The 16638-nt window shown below is 42.0% G+C and overlaps 1 protein-coding gene across 1 annotated transcript in view; it reads right to left on the minus strand.

The window, feature by feature from the left end:
• Positions 1-16638, minus strand: part of PLCB2 (phospholipase C beta 2) — a 55293-nt gene that overhangs the window by 12087 nt on the left and 26568 nt on the right. The window contains exons 12-22 of the mRNA XM_053382377.1: positions 12734-12816; positions 12286-12370; positions 11945-12116; positions 11157-11251; positions 10551-10647; positions 8685-8769; positions 7751-7875; positions 4653-4807; positions 3862-4026; positions 2050-2149; positions 746-850 (exon numbers count right to left, since the gene is read on the minus strand). Of these exons, the coding sequence (XP_053238352.1) occupies positions 746-850; positions 2050-2149; positions 3862-4026; positions 4653-4807; positions 7751-7875; positions 8685-8769; positions 10551-10647; positions 11157-11251; positions 11945-12116; positions 12286-12370; positions 12734-12816 (1267 nt within the window). The remainder of the gene's footprint in view (positions 1-745; positions 851-2049; positions 2150-3861; positions 4027-4652; positions 4808-7750; positions 7876-8684; positions 8770-10550; positions 10648-11156; positions 11252-11944; positions 12117-12285; positions 12371-12733; positions 12817-16638) is intronic.

The raw sequence follows: 16638 nt of genomic DNA on the forward strand, positions 1-16638 counted from the left end.
AGAAATTTATGAAAATCACTGGATTTATGCATACCTCAGCCAGCCCTTAAGAAACAACTATTACAAAAAATGACCAACTGACCATCATGCCTCAAGTTGTAAAGGGCCTACAGAGTTGGCAAGTCACATTCTGGATCTGGTGCTTGTAATGGGTTGGTGAAAGCGGGCCAGTAGTGGAGGGTTTGTTGTGATCCAGTTGTCATGGTCAGACCATTTTCTAGTAAGGTCTACACTGCTAGCTTGTTTTTCTTCATGGTGGTGGTTTAACCTTTGAAATTCTTCATGGCACAGAATCCAGATACTGTAAGGATCACCTCCCATATTAACCTGCCCAAATATTAAGAACTTTTACTGAGCCCCCTCCCAGAGTGTCACCACCATCGCAGATCAAGAAGGCAGATCTGTGGCACCCCCAATATGGAACTCCTTCCCAGGTATCTGCTGGATTATCTTTTCGGTGAAATGTCATAGGAAGACATTGTTATTTCTTCAGGCATTTGAATGATGCACATTTTTAATATAAGGGTGATGCAATTTAAACTCTGCTAATATCTGCAGGTTTCATTCTGCTGTTTTAATTAATATGTCATTAGCTAGTTTGTATTGATTTTAACTGAGCCATTGTACATTTTATCATTGTAGTTTTTCTTTTCATTGTAAACTGCTCTGGGGTAGATATTATGAAGATGCCACTAAACAAAAAAAGATAACTACATCCCTCTTTCAGGTTTTTGGAATACGGTACCTGCCCATGAATCCGGAACATAGTCTTTCATCTCCACATACACAAAGAGAGAAGGCATTGTAAGTGGCATGTTGCTCTCACTACGAAGGCAAACATGGTGATAGCCTAAAACAGAAAGCACATATCCCAATAGAAACAGGTGGCAAACAGAATGCTACTGAGGGACTGTTTTGGAAAATGCTGGAGGCAATCAGAAATCAGCTTCAGATGATGCAAGGTGCAGCAAGTCACCTGCAATGGCAGGTTCTGCGTACCAGTAAGCAGGGCTGGCCCAAGGCATTTTGGCACCTGAGGTGAATCACAAAATGGTGCCCCCACCAAGGGAGAAGGGGTGAGTGAAGATCCACATCAGAAACAAGGGGCAATAGTGATCTACATCAGGAACTAAGTGTGTGGGGAGACCAGTAGCACCTCCAATTTGCTGTGGAGGTGGCATGGTGGGGGGTAGGCACTGAGGAGATGATGGATCCAACCTCCAGGGTGCACACTGCAACCAGTGCTTTCCTTGGAGTCTGGCTCTTCTGCCCCTCTGGATCTTGCTGCCTGAGGTGGTTGCCTCACCTTATCTCATGGATGGGCCGGCCCTGCCAGTAAGGATAGTGGGCATGGGAGCTGACTCATGGAGCACAGGCCCTCAGAAAGTTATCCTGTATAAGTCCTATTGAAATGGCCAGGAGTTATGAATCACAAATAATAGAATTGTAGAGTTGGAAGTGACCACAAGGATCATCTGGTTCAATCTCCTGCAATGCAGGAATCTTTTGCCCAACATGAGGCTCATACCCATGACCCTGATATTAAGAGTCTCATGCTCTACCAACTGAGCTATAGTTGTGGAAGCTCCGTTCATTTCAATTAATTGTGGCAATGTCTCAGTCTGGTGAGGAAAACAATAATTTCCATATACAAACCATGACACATTCTCACTATGAATATTTATGGCTCTGGAAATGATAGGGTAGAAGTTAGTGAAAGGACTCTAGAAAAGCACAGGCAAAATGACCAAGCAGCTTTTATATACAAATAGACTAAATTGCTAGATTTTTCAGTTAACAGAGGATGCAGCTATGATTGAGTTATATAAAAAGGGAAGAAGCAGAGGACATTTACTAAAATTAATAAGCATCAAGTTTAATACCAACAGAGATTACACACACAGAGATATGAAACAAATACAAAGCTACATATATCCTATAACACATGAAGGGCATATGGATTCATGCAGAAAAATTACCAGTCAACCAAATGATCTAGTGAAGAAAGTAAGTCCATTTTCAGAAATCTCAAAAATAGTCCATTCTCACCTGAACGCACAGCAGTGATGGGAATGACACGCTGCCCTATGAACTTGCCTCCTTCCTCCCAAACCACAATTCTGAGAGAAGCTAGCTCTGGCATCAAAATCTGTCAAGAAAGAATCAAATGATGCTTATCTTCAATTGACTTAAAATATTTTAGAAAATGGAGTTCTCAAGAATCATGAACTCCTGGATTGTCCAAGTATTTTCTTTTACACTTCCAGTTCATTTGTTTTTGCTAGTTCCCTATAATATAAATTTGTATTGTATAAATATAAATTTGTATTATAGTTCCCTATAATAATGGACTAATAAGTTTTCTTTAACCTACTAGTGTCCTGTAGGTTATAGCTGGCTGAGAAAACATAGTGCTTGTGCAGTTGCACAACACTGATTTGTATGCAGCATTGTATCAACCTAATTGATTCTAAGTAAATGCCAGAGCATAAAAAACAGCTTAGTGTTCCGTATTTTGTTTTGGTTTATTAGCACACAATTCCCCCCCCCCCGCCTCATAACCAGAGGTAGTGTGTGTGATAAGGAATATGTGTTTTGGGAAAGAAAGAAGGACTGTATGAGATATGGTTCATAATGTTGAAACAGGAGTATGGCTGATTTAAACATGATAACCCTAAATAAACAGCTCACAGTGGGCTAAGTTTATGTCCTGAACAACAGACAACTAAATTTCCTCACCATTCACTATAAAAGCTTCACTCCTTTGCAAAGGAAGATGTTATCTTAGGAGGTGATCTAAACTGAAACATTAGGGAATCTCACTACAAAATGTACATGTCAGGCAGCATCTCTCCTCCAATTATCGCAGGAACTTAAAACTATTGCACCTCCTTGAGAGGTGGGGACTGCGAGATACACAGAGTGAATTTGACTTGACAGACGTGAGCTTTTCATTTCATACCAATTTAAAACAAATACCTGAATCAATTTTGTTACGGCTTCCAGCTCACTACGCACTATGGTAACATCCACAAATATTGGCTCTATAAAAATTACAGATCACACATCTGGCTCAACTTCTTTTACATTGTGCTCATGGTTAGAAATGAGCCATTCCTGGTCTCTTAAACCAGCTTTGCTTGCTAATCAGGACATTAGAGAATGAATTGAGACAGCTCTTAAGAATTACTTTGATGAGAATAAGCAGGAGGGGACTTCTATTATGGGAGGTTCAGGGGAATTTGTTTTTCTTAATAGAAAAAAGAACCTTCTCTGAGATAAAGAACTAAGAACTAGAAATGTCCTTACTATTACAGGAATACAAGAGGACCGGGTCAACTAAAACATCCAAAATAATGCTGTCCAATCTATACATGAGGGCTAAATAAAATTAAGATGCCTTCTAGTTCAACAAAGCAAGTGTATACTTCCATAGTCCATTTGATTTGCAAGTTCCACTTTAAAAGCACAGAACAAAATATTTTGTCGGTTCATAAAATAAGAACAGTGGACTTGGATCTGGAATATTTTAATTTTAAAAAGCTTGTTCAGACAAGAGCTCAGTGGGTAATTTTTGGATAAGCCTGAGTCTCTCAGCTTCAATTCTCCATCTGTGAAATGGAAATGTCAATTATTTGCCTCACAAGGTTGCTAGGAAGAAGGAAATCAGTATTATAAAAAACGCTGTGCATGAAAGTTATCAAAGAAAATGTAAAATATAGGCAAGTGGCTCCTAGATCACTCAACCCCACACACCCTATTTACACTGTAGTTTGAAAGTTGACCTCAGTCCATGGAAGTCTAGAACTGTCAAAGAAGCTTGTTCTTAGAAGAGACACCTGTTGCATGAGGCACTGTTACCTTTTCAAAGACAAAAGCATCCTCTTTCCATACAGGGTTGATTGAGTTGGCATTTGGTGACATCTTGGTTCTGTATCTGCGTTTTGGATCACCCGGCAGTCCATATAGCTCCACTTCTACATATGACCTCACACTACGTTCTGAGAGGAACTGACCAGAAAGTATCTACGAATACATGGAAACAAGATCAACGGAGCATTTACTTAAACCCAGTTTACATCATCCATCATTATATCATTAGAGACTGTCACTATATTGCAGATGGAATTCAATTACATACTGGCAAAGTACTTACTGCACAATTAAAGTGAAATTGCCACTCTGGTGCAACAATCCCCCCCTCATCTCACAACTTGAACTTTTTGCAGGAAGGAAAGTGATGGGAAAACACACTGAAAAGCTGCCAAATGTGAGATAACGACTGCTCAGTACAATGTTGTATAACCTCCATGCAAACTTTGTGAAAACAAATCAGGATGATTACACAATAATTAGTTCATTGGGAAAAGTCCTTAGTTTGTTGTTCTTCTCTACTTTAATCCTTCAGATGCATTTTCTTGCTTTAGTGCTACTTGTGTCATCTTTCTCTTGCTCATTCTCCATTTTCATTTGACTCACTACATTTAAACACTGAAGGAAACTAGCCTTTTTCAAAATACCACTTTGCAGGTTACTGCAGGTGCATTTTTCCATGAAGAGCCTTGCTGGGTGATAAATGTCTCGGGGCCTCGGGACTATACCTCTCTTTAAAGGGCTCTAAATCCAGAAGCAACCTAGCGCTTGTTACTTACTGTTATTGAGAGTGTGCTCGCCACCACCACATCAATGCGATCCACAGAGAAAGGGTCAAATTGCTTATCTGGGCGACGCATGAAGTCATGCTTGAGAATATAGCCGCTCTGCCCATTGAATTCAAAGAGAGCCAGGTTCTGCTGCATGGGAATATCTGTTAAGGGAGCAGGCCAACAGGAATAAACAGGTAGGAGTGTCTGTTAGCATGTATGTACAGTATGAATGAAAAGCAGACGAAATTGTGCTTCAGCAGCATATTCATTTCAAAGTCCTCAGTGTGCTTTACATAAAGGGGATTAGCCATCTTGGTACCTATTGGCTTACCCAAATTCCAGCACAGATTCTGAAAGTGCCCATTTGTTTTTAACTGCTCTGGCACCTTTATATGAGTGCACTCCTACACACATCTACTCAGGAGTAAACCCCCTGGCATTCTAATCAGTTTATTGCAGAGTTAACTCCACACAGCAGCCTATTTCATGAGATGTATAGATGTAATAATTATGTTCCAACACTGATGTCACCTATGTGTAGATATATATATATATATATATATATATATATATATATATATAGGCACCATCATGTATGAAAGCTGCATGTCTGTTTCATTCCATGTACACATGCTGGGAAGCTGCAAATTGATTGTACACATGTGGTGAAAGAAGCACATCTGTACTTGTCACATGTGATGATATAAAACTTTCTCCTAAATGGAAATGATACTGATGTAGGAAAACATTCATGAGTAAAGTGCTGGTGGATGTTTGCACATAGGCACTGAGATACATAGGACAATAAATCAAACTAATAAGGAAGAATGGAAGATAATGAGGAAACTGCATCTTCCTGCCACTTCTATTGGGTATCCAATATCTTCTATTGGGTATCCAGTTTTAAAATGAATGAACACCTCAGTCCACTTTCTCATTACATTCCTTGTCCCATTCCTCTTACAATTCCATCGACACCTTCATTCTCTTGTGCACTTTTTTTGATTCATCCTGCCTCCCTTTCTCCCAAATTTATTACACTGCCTCCCCGCAAGTTCCCATCTGTTCACTTTATCCTTTCCTTTTCCTCCCACTCTTCTCCTCATCACACAACTCTGCTCTTCTGTGCATGAGTGTAAGGAAGAAAGGAAAATTACTGAAGAGATGGAACAGAAGTCATACTGGCCATTGTGTTCCAAGGGAGATGGAACCCCTTCCCTTCCTCACAGTGAAATGAGAGTAGATCAAACTTTGCAAGGCTGCAGCTATGAGGGAGGTCACAGATGTTGCATTACATTACACATCCACTGCAGGTCAGGCATCCCTTGTGTGTGCTGACTTGCTATATTAGCACTGCAACAAGCATCTGGTAATGTCATCTGCACCAGCAACATATGGTAACTGCTGTAGGCAAGATGAAGTGCTGCACTCGTACTGTCAATATACACAATATATACTCCATTTCCCCCATTACAACAACAACAAAAAACCTCACATCTGAATAGAATCTGTGAATTCTGCTTCAGTTGTACCTGGCCATTCAATATCCAAAGAGGTTAGTGCCCTCCTGCCTGAATTACATTATGAGCTCCACTTACTGTTCTATGTATGCTGATTTAGCTTCCTGCCTTTAAGCTGCTCACCCTGAAGTCATGCCTTTCCGCCTTTCCATGAAGAAGTATTGATATTGCCACTATTTTCCAATGTCCCTCCCTGCCTGCATCCTATATATTCCCAGTCTTAAGAAGTTCTGAGCCCTAGGGTGAGTCTATATAGTCATTTCTATCAGGGACAAAAATCACCCTGTGGCAATTTCTCCTTATCAATCTCAGATTTTAGGTAATAGGAATACTTGTGGCCTCTTTCTTGTTTAACTTTTAGTAGGGTGGGCTGTGTTCTGTGTTAGACCTGCCTTTTTATATATATTGTGGGGTTGTTTTTTAGCTTTAAGTTTTGTTCTGGTTTTTTATACTTGGCTTTAATGTTTGTATCATTATGTAAGTCCTGTGGGTCACTTTTATATCTATATCTCTGAATGTAAAAAATGCCTGTTGAAACTTCATTTCTGGGTCACCATATTCTATCAGATGGCTCTGGACTGGCCCTAGAGGCAAAAGGAAACAGATTCATTCGTGTTACAGGCAGTCCTTTGACCCCACCTGCTTCCTTTGAAAGGACACCTGGATTATATCCAAAGGTAGGTTTAATTTAGCAAAAAGCCCTTCCATGAGCACATTGGGGGCACCTAATTTTCACCAGCCTTTCCCCCCAATACTGCAGCCCCATCCCACTCTGTTCCAGAGGGTCTCCCAACTCTCAGGAGCAGAGTTTTGGGAAGGAAGCAGGGCTTCGGCAGGTTGGAGGGGATGGCAAAAATCAGGTGTGCCAAACTGCACAGCTGGCAGCCCTTTCTTTTGAAAACATCTGTCTTCAGCACATGTGGAGACTTTGCATTGGAAAGATCTCTAATTAAATGCTTTGATGTTGACCCCTTGCATTTTTGGGTGATATGGGGAAATATCCAATATAGGGGGGAACACCCAGTAATAATAATAAACATAAATGAAGGAACACAAATGAAGAAAAGAAAAGAGAAAAGGCAAAGAAAGAAATAGACATAGCAGGGTAGTGAAGCAGCTCTGGGAAATTTATGGGTGGTGGTGAAATTAAAAGAGTCAGAAAATTATTGATTGCCTATGAACAGGAAAGGGACGTGGGTGGCGCTGTGGGTAAAAGCCTCAGCGCCTAGGGCTTGCCGATCGAAAGGTCGGCGGTTCGAATCCCCGCGGCGGGGTGCGCTCCCGTTGCTCGGTCCCAGCGCCTGCCAACCTAGCAGTTCGAAAGCACCCCCAGGTGCAAGTAGATAAATAGGGACCGCTTACTGGCGGGAAGGTAAACGGCGTTTCCGTGTGCTGCGCTGGCTCGCCAGATGCAGCTTTGTCACGCTGGCCACGTGACCCGGAAGTGTCTCCGGACAGCGCTGGCCCCTGGCCTCTTAAGTGAGATGGGCGCACAACCCCAGAGTCTGTCAAGACTGGCCCGTACGGGCAGGGGTACCTTTACCTTTATGAACAGGAAGGGGATGTAGGAGGTGCACCACTTACCAGTTGTCTGGAAGTTTAATGCCACCATTTGACAGCCAACATTCCAGAACATCTGAGGCATGTAGTTAGAAGAATCCATCCGGGTACCCTTGGGATAAATTCGGCTCATCTGCCTCTTGTTGTAGCTGAATTTTCCTAATAGGAGTTCCATCTCCGAAGTTTATTGCAGTATATGTGCCCTTGGCAGTTTTGCTCTTAGAGGGTTCCCAGTATGAGCTTTTCATGGAGCTGTCCAGGGTGCTGCCTATATTCTGACTCTTCCCTTGCTTCACCAGTCTGAAGTTTTTATTTACCTTGACTTGCCTGGCTCTTGTTTGGTGGAACATGAAACTTTGCTGTGAACCCTGCACTCCCCCCCCCCCCCGCATTGCTGTGGCCAGCACTTGGAAGAGAACACTACACAGCTAAAGTGTTTTTAAAGGTTTACTAAAGTTTAATATCACAGTGCTGCAAAGCTAACAACGACTTCTGTGTGAATCCTATAGAAATCAATAGGTACATCTTATATATAATAGTTCTAAGGAATACCCATTTTGGGAACTGGCTTTGAGTCATGGAAGATTGCAGTAGTTCACATTATTGGATTTTATCCACCGAAGTTTTCCTGTTCATGCAAGGACTTCCACTTGTGTGAACAGAGCGTCCCCTTTTCCTCCCCAGTTCATTCTCAGATCTGTTCTGGGGTTTCCCTAAATCCTGCAGAGCAAATCGTGTGTGTGTGTGTGTGTGTGTGTAGGACCACACAGGGAGAGGAGATAGATTCTTCAGTTTCATAGTAAGTCCTTGTGCAAACAGGACAACTTCATTGGATACAACCTCTTGTTTCCAGACAGTAACATTATGATTGGCTGCATGTGACATGACCTAGAATGAACTTTTAAATATGTGAATAGGTGCACTTGCAGATGCGCCAAAGAAAAAAGAAAAAGGATACTCTACAAACTGGATGGGCGATTTGGTCAGCAGGTCATAAGCTTTCATCTCAGTGAAGGAGGAAACGACATAACTCCGGTTCTTCTCTGGAAAAACAAGCAAGGTAAACATAAATCATGCCCAATGCTCCAGATCTTCCTATTCTACCATATTTTCTTCACTATCAGCCCCTTGCTATTCACAAATAAAGACACTGTTTATGCATGATCCTCTGACGCAGAGTAGTAAGAAATATCAAGTTTGATTTGGGTTTTGATGGAGGTGGATTTGAGGACCTTTCTCTGCATGGTAGTTTCCCAAGGGAGTTGCTTAAGCAGCACTGAAGCCCTCAGACAGTATCACCTGAGCAAGTGTTTTGGTTGTGGAAGTAATCAGTAATCAACTGCTAATCAAATCTGTGGATAAACAGCATTTCTTGCAAGGACTATTGACACATTTTTGAAACCTAGAGGGATGGTGCCCATAACTTCACTGCAAAGTGTTCCACGGTGTCCCTTCTACACCTGTCCATGACATTTATTTATTTTTACTTTCTCTTTTTCTTCTTGCATTTAACCTGTCCACCTATCTGCCCTAGTTCAGGAGGCCTTGCCACATGTGTGGCTTCTGCAATAGTGTGACAGTAGTTCTCTGCTTATGTTAAGGTGAGACCACCTGCATTGCTTTGCTATGTTTGAAGATGGGAATGGCTACTCTAGATTCAGGAAAGGGGCAGAAGGCTTAGAAGTAATTGGTATAAAGGATCTGGAGCTGCTGGTCCTTTTTTGGAGTAGAATCAGCTATTGTTGCCTAATATTTTTAGAAGAAGCAGCTTATTTTATAGTAAGTGCATAATCTTAATTAGTCCTTTGTTCCATTTCCAGACTTCTTTTCCAGGAGTTTTATGTAGCATAGAGCAGTCCGCAATTTTATTTAGTAAAAATATGAGGATTCAGAAGCCCCCAGCTTTTTGTCTGACACTAAATCAGTTGGGAATCAAAACTTGGAGGGGGGGAAGCTCTGCATTTCATCAGGCTTCCCATCAGTTCCATAAATCCTTTCAAGGACACTCAATACTTCACCCAAGCTCATGAATCTTTTGATATGCTTTGGCAGATGTAATGAAAACATGGCTCATGATATATGGTTTCAAGTATGCAATCTTCTCCCTTTCAGTTCTCAATTACATTGGGGCAGATACCAGAGTAACTCCAGGTGCAGGGGAAATTTTCTGGGTTTACACAGCCATACTGAAGAAAAGCATCTGATTCAGGGGCTGCAAGCCAGGAACACTTATCTACAGGTCAGCACAGCTTTGGGATGTAGGGTCACCTATTTCTGCAACTCTAGCCTCCTAATAACCTCTATAAAAGGGAAGTAGGAATAATCTGTTAGGAGGCTGGTTAGTAGCTTTGGTTAGTGCTGCATGACTGTGCTCCAAACCTGATGCATTTTCTACTGCACCTTGCCTTGCTCTGCCCTAAATCTATGCCTGTTCTGGATTTCACCTGGCCTATTTGCCCTTCCCCCTCCAGATACACCACCTTTGTCCAGTCTTAAGAAAACGGCATTTTCTTAAAATAAAACCCTTAACAACTAGTTTGTTTTGTTTCAAGGAAATACAGTTTTGTGAAGTAGGTGATTTGGAGCACAGAATCAGCAAAAGTGAGGTATTTAACACCTTTCTTGGGCTGCCACCTTCTCTGCTCCACACCATCTTAGGAAGACTTCTTTTCCCTACACAGGATTCCAAAAGCATGTAATTTGTTGTTCAGCCTTTACAGTGGAGCCAACTGATGACAACTAAATGCATGCAGATAGAGTATATAGCTCTAAATACCTGAAAACATGACATTCAATAGGACAGAGACAATAAATCTTTGCTTACGTGCTGAGTTTTCAAAGCATTCAAATTTGATGGGCTGGATGTAATTAACCAGGCTGGACATTTCTTCATATGCTGTCACTTCTAGACCTGCTGTACCCTAAGCAAAATTAGGACAGTTAGAAGAAAAGGCATATCATACAGACTGACAAAATGGTTTTTATTGATAAAGCCCAGTGGCAGACACAGCCCTAAACAGAATCAGAAAGTAGTGGGTAGAACTCAGAAGAACAGTCAATGAGAACCACGTATCTTTTTCCTTGAGTATAGTTTGCTCTGATCCAGCTGGAGAAGCACAGATATGCAGAAGCAAGCTATCTCCTTTGTGTGTCTCTCTAGTCGGATGAGGACCGGAGTGCACAAATGAGTGGGGTGTGTGCAGCTGCTCCCCTGCCTCAGCAATATTGCTAGGACAGGGACTTCCTAATTGGCCCATAGAGAACAGGGGGTGGGGAATGTGTAGACTTCCAGGCAGCACAATGTCTTGGACCAGTCCTGGACAGGTGGAAAGCACAATTCCACCAAACAGCTGGAAAGTAGGAAGATTTTTTAAAAAACAAAAACATGTTACTTTTAAAGTGTTCTTTAAACTAAGAGCAGTAATTGTACCTCATCAGACTGCATCTTTTTAATCTCCTCTTCATCCAGGTTTCCCATGTCTTCCTCTACTTCAGATACTTCTTCAGTCACCTCACCTGACTTCACTGATAAATCAAAACAGAAATGAGTTCATTTGTGATGATTGCAACCAGGAGTACCAACCTGGCCCCGTGATGGTGGGTGCCCGGGGCCACGTGTGTGATGCAGCGTGCATGGCCCTGGCACTGAAATTTGTAGGTGTCTAGTCCCTTTATGGGGAATTTTATGGGTGCTCAGGCACCCAGTGCCCCATGGAGTTGCCACCTATGACTGCAACCAAGATCTGCCAGCTATTTGTCTAAAATCTTCTTTAGGATCTGAAATTCCTTCAGACTGCAATTTCTATCCTTCCCAATCCATCTACCAAATCTGGAGGTCTACAGGCTCACCTTTAAGTGAGAACTGAATCAGACTTCCTCTTCCTCATACCTACTTTGGAGACGCTTTTGAAGTCACTGATAAAGCCACTCATTCTTATAAGTGGAATTCTGCCCTAAAATGGCAGTGTTGCCCTCTGTTTCCACATCAAATCATTGTGCTTATGTCAGAGCCTTAAAAACTGATTCCAGGCTTATCTGAATTCCCACCCCCCTCCCCAAGTAAGGCCCATCCCTTGTCATAATGTACCCTGTATGATGAAGTGGACTCTAGTCCATGAAAGCTTATGCAGTAATAACATTTGTTAGCCTGTAAGGTGTCACAAGACTGTTGCTCTTGCTGCGAAAGATTAACAGGGCTATCCCTATGGAATATACTACCTATGCTATCCTTGTCTACTGGTGTGGGCTGATCAGTCATGACATCCTCCAGACTTCTTGCTTTCTTCAGAGTCTCTTGGTTCTCCCCAGGTATGAACTGATTCTTCTTGTTCTTAATCAAGATTTTCCCCATGAGGTCCTGTGGGCTTGGCAGTGGGACTCCTGGTTTTAACTGCCCAGAAGAAAAGAAAAAGGTTAGCATTCATGCAAAGTTTAGGTTTTTGCATCACTTCTCTAGTGAAGATGTAGCACAAACTGCCAGGGCAACTTCAGACCAAGCTAACACCTGCTTGCACGATAACTTCATCCCATGTAGCAATTTGGCATCCCTATTCACTTACTGGAAATTTTTCAAGTGGCTCTGTCAGCAGCATGTCCCCAAATATTGTTCTACAGTACTCAGCCATCTTAGCCTGCTGCTTCGGCCTGTAAGAAAATATAGGTATAAAACACACACATGTCAAGCCTGAAGACTGGCATGATCCCTGCTCCATACCCCAAATCCCCATCTGTCTCTTAGCATATGCATGGTTTGCCCAAGCTTACTGTCCCATGCAAATTAAAATGTTGCCACTCTCTGCCATGCTTGTGCCATTGTATCCTAATAACTTCTGAGAAGTAAGTTTGATTGAGTTGAAAGGAGCTGACTCCCAGGTTAATGGGTTCTAATAGTGCAGCAATTTTTTTTTTACCTTGTTCTGACTAGACACATTTCTTACCCACCCCTCTACCCTTTGTCCAGAGTGCAATCTCAGCTTTTTCTCTAATCAGCAGACACTTAATACTTACGAGTCCACATGGTTCTCAAAGGACAGGATCACTGGATAAGGGGAGGTTTTGAAAGCGCTTTCTGCAATAGCCTCAATTGCATCCTGTATAAGGCATGAGGCAAATGAGAAAGAGAAAGAGAGATATTGGTACTTTGCAAACCAAGGAACTCCTTGTTCTTGGTAGTTATCCAGCTTTCAGAATGGCATCAGTCATTCCTGTATGAACCTTATGATATATCCAAAGCTTTTTAAAGGGCCTCCCATTTCTATAACCATATACAGTGAACAGAGGTGCTGGAACTCACCATGAACACCTCCCTCCATGGTCCATATGGAGATATCATAGCGAATTCATAGAGGAGACAGAGGGATTATGCATTCATTGGATAGCTGCATAGGGCCTCTGCATATACAACAGCATTCCCATAGAGCTCCCTCTACACCACTGGAACCCTTGAAAACATGTGGCTTGTGATCTCAGAAAGAGAGCCTTTTGTGTGTATTGCTACATGCATGTGCAATTGTATGCATCCTGCTGAACACATGATGGTCAGGAGCAGAGCCAGCATCCCACTGAGAGTTTGCCACACGTGTTCATTGTGATATCATATGTGGCTTCTGTCTTACAGTGTCAATGTAACTCTGGATCATTTTCCAGGTTTGTTAACTGATATTAACCCAGAGTTCCTCAGTTCAGGAGTAACAGGGAATTCTGGTTTAATACATGCCAGAATTGTCACACTGAACTAAGTGTGCAACAGGAGGAGGAGGACCGAGTGAGCGAGGAGCACTCAGACCCAGCACTTGTTCCTGGCTTCTGCTTTATGAAGCCTCAAACTATCATCTGTTGAGGCCTATAGGAAAAGATTGCATTTATTCATTTTATCATCTTAGGCTGTAGATTGTACAGTGGTACCTTTGGTTACGAACTTAATTCTTAACCTGAAACTGTTCTTAACCTGAGGTACCACTTTAGCTAATGGGGCCTCCCGCTGCTACTGTGCGATTTTTGTCCTCATCCTGAGGTAAAGTTCTTAACCCGAGGTACCACTGTAATTTGTAAGTCCCTTGGGGACAGAGGCCATATCTGTGTTCTGTACAGTGCAAAACCCACTGTTGGTACTAAAAATTGTTGACAAGTAATTGAAATACTTTTGCTGTCATCTGTCTAGTTTAAATTCAACCCTATTTGAATGGCTGTCTTAGAGAGCAGTAATTTGTTTTTATAGAGCATAGTAAAGTTTTAAATTACACTAGACGGCAGTTCATTACTTACATTTCCCTTATATTTGGATGATGAGACTATTTCAATTTTTATTCATTCTTTTAAGTCCAGGTGCAGCAGCATTCTTGTCACATTTTGGTTTGATGGTTCTATCCCTCATGATCTCCTGGTATTAAGGGGCTAACTACATGTTACACTGCAGCTGCATGCAGTAAAGCCATAACGGCCTGCAGCAAAGTGCCCTCAGAAGTGGGAGCTGGCTCTGGAGAAGTGATGGACGGAAACTTTCCATCACCTTCCTCATTTAAAGAAAATACAACAACTGAGGGCACATGCAAAGGAGACAGGGCCTTTCAGGTCTTCATTATATGGAGCTGCAGAGTAACATGTCGTTTGTATGTAGTTTGTTTGTTTCTATCATCTCTCTCTCTCTCTCTCTCATCTATCTATCAATAACTTTGTTAGCCAAGTCCTAATCTTCTTTCCTCACATAATTTCTTGTTTATGACAGAGAGAGAGATGGGGGAAGTACAACCCTGCTCGTTCTCCTTGGTCTTCTGTTATTTTAAATCATGAACAGCCCCCCAAAAAACCCCACCACCCCTCATACCTATCTGCCTTCTTGTTCTCCTGTTGCATTACTTCTGTGACATCATGCAACTGTTCTTTTACCATGTATTTAATTCTGGGGTGAATTGGAGAAAATCAGTAGGCCAAGGTTAAGCACCTCCTCCTCTTGCCCATCAGTTCTACCCTTCAAATTCCTTCCTAGCCCTTGCATTAGCATTAGAAAAGTCAGGAGGGAACACCATGTTCTCCTGTAGCCAATCACAGCTGCATGATGAGCCATGCACACCTGTAAGCACGTATTTGTTGAGCTTGCACTTTAAACTTTTTAAATACATGGACTTCAAATCTCTTGGATATGAAACACTTCTCAGAGAGCAACAATTTGGGAAATGCACAAATGGAAGGCACGATAAGATTTCCAAACAAATCCCACAGACACTTTCTCAGCTTTTTGTTTTTATCTTGTAATCATACTCTGTGCATTTGTCATTAACTTTTCTTTATTCCCCTACCGACGCTAGTAATTGGTAGCTTACGGTAACATTGCTTTTATCTCTAATTATCTGCCTTCTTTCTTCTGCTCCATTCTGCGACATCGTGCAATTGTATACTGTGCTATTTTATGACTTCTTTGTGGAAGCTGAGCCTTGATATGCAGCATTAGTACTAAGGTTCAACATGGCCTAGAACTTGATATTACCTCTTGCTAAGCAACTGTTCCTGATTGAACAAGCAGCAGAGAACTAGGAGGAGGCTGTTATGGTGCCTCTGTACTTAATCTGCATTTCAAAGGAATGTGCTGCAGGTTGTAAGCAGGAGAGTGTCACCTCCCCCACCTACAGCTATTTTGGAGAGGAAGGCAGCCATAGGAAGAGGGGAGGAAACATACATTACTTAAGCTATAATGAAAGGTGCATGCTGCGTTAATGGCCTGCAATTCCTTTTCAAGGTTCATTGTTGTGGTGCAGAGCAATCCTTCCATGTAATTATAGCTCCAGTGAAGCACAATAGCACTCTATTTGTTTTGCAGGTTGGGTGGTGCAGTGTAAAGGGGACCGTGATGTCATAAGATCTGGAATGTGAAATTATGAACACCAAAACCACAAGCATAATAGAGAAGCTAATCATTAAAGTAGGAGAAGGGAAAACGGCCTTTCATCTTTGCTCATTCCCTGCTGATGCAATTACTGTTGGAGGTACTAGTCCACTATAATCTAGCTGGATATGCCTGCCAGAACTTTGCGCATTTTTGCATCCAGAAAAAAGGCTTTGCAAGGTCTTCAAATAGCTTGGGAGAGAAAAAATGCAGGTAGACATCAGGACTCTGGGTCACAGACACTGAGCAGATAGTTGGGTCGCTAATGATGTATATGTTCTAAGTACTTAACTTGCATATGTAAGACCAGGCATAGGCAAACTCGGCCCTCCAGATGTCTTGGGACTACAACTCCCATCATCCCTGACCACTGGTCCTGTTAGCTAGGGATCATGGGAGTTGTAGTCCCAAAACATCTGGAGGGCCGAGTTAGCATAAGACCCAGGTTTTCAGTTTGCTATATTGGTTATCTTTGGTGTTAAATTAAAACTATTCCGCTTTGTAAGACATGGAAGTAGATTCATAACTGTAAGCCACAAAGAAAATACATTTTACTGTATTTTATTTGATGTCAGATGGCACAGATGAGTAGAAGCTGACTAAGCCAGAAAGAATAGCTCTTACACTGATAAATGAAAATGGGGGCTGGGTGTGTGTGAACAAAGCAATAAAGCAATATGAAAATATGGACACTTTACATTGTGAAGAGCCCTAATGTCTGGCTAAGGTTGTTTTCTGTGTCTCAGCACATTCTTTGTACTCAGACTAGGCCTCAGTCTAGAGCAGGGGTAGGCAACCTAAGGCCCATGAGCCAGATGCGGCCCAATCGCCTTCTCAATCCGGCCCGCAGATGGTCCGGGAACCAGCTTGTTTTTACATGAGTAGAATGTGTCCTTTTATTTAAAATGCATCTCTGTGTTATTTGTGGGGCGTGCCTGGTGTTTTTACATGAGTAGAATGTGCACTTTTATTTAAAATGCATCTCTGGGTTATTGATGGGGCATAGGAATTCGTTTGTCCCCCCCCCCCCAAA

This window comes from Podarcis raffonei, chromosome 1, assembly GCF_027172205.1.
Source record: "Podarcis raffonei isolate rPodRaf1 chromosome 1, rPodRaf1.pri, whole genome shotgun sequence".
Taxonomy (NCBI): domain Eukaryota; kingdom Metazoa; phylum Chordata; class Lepidosauria; order Squamata; family Lacertidae; genus Podarcis; species Podarcis raffonei.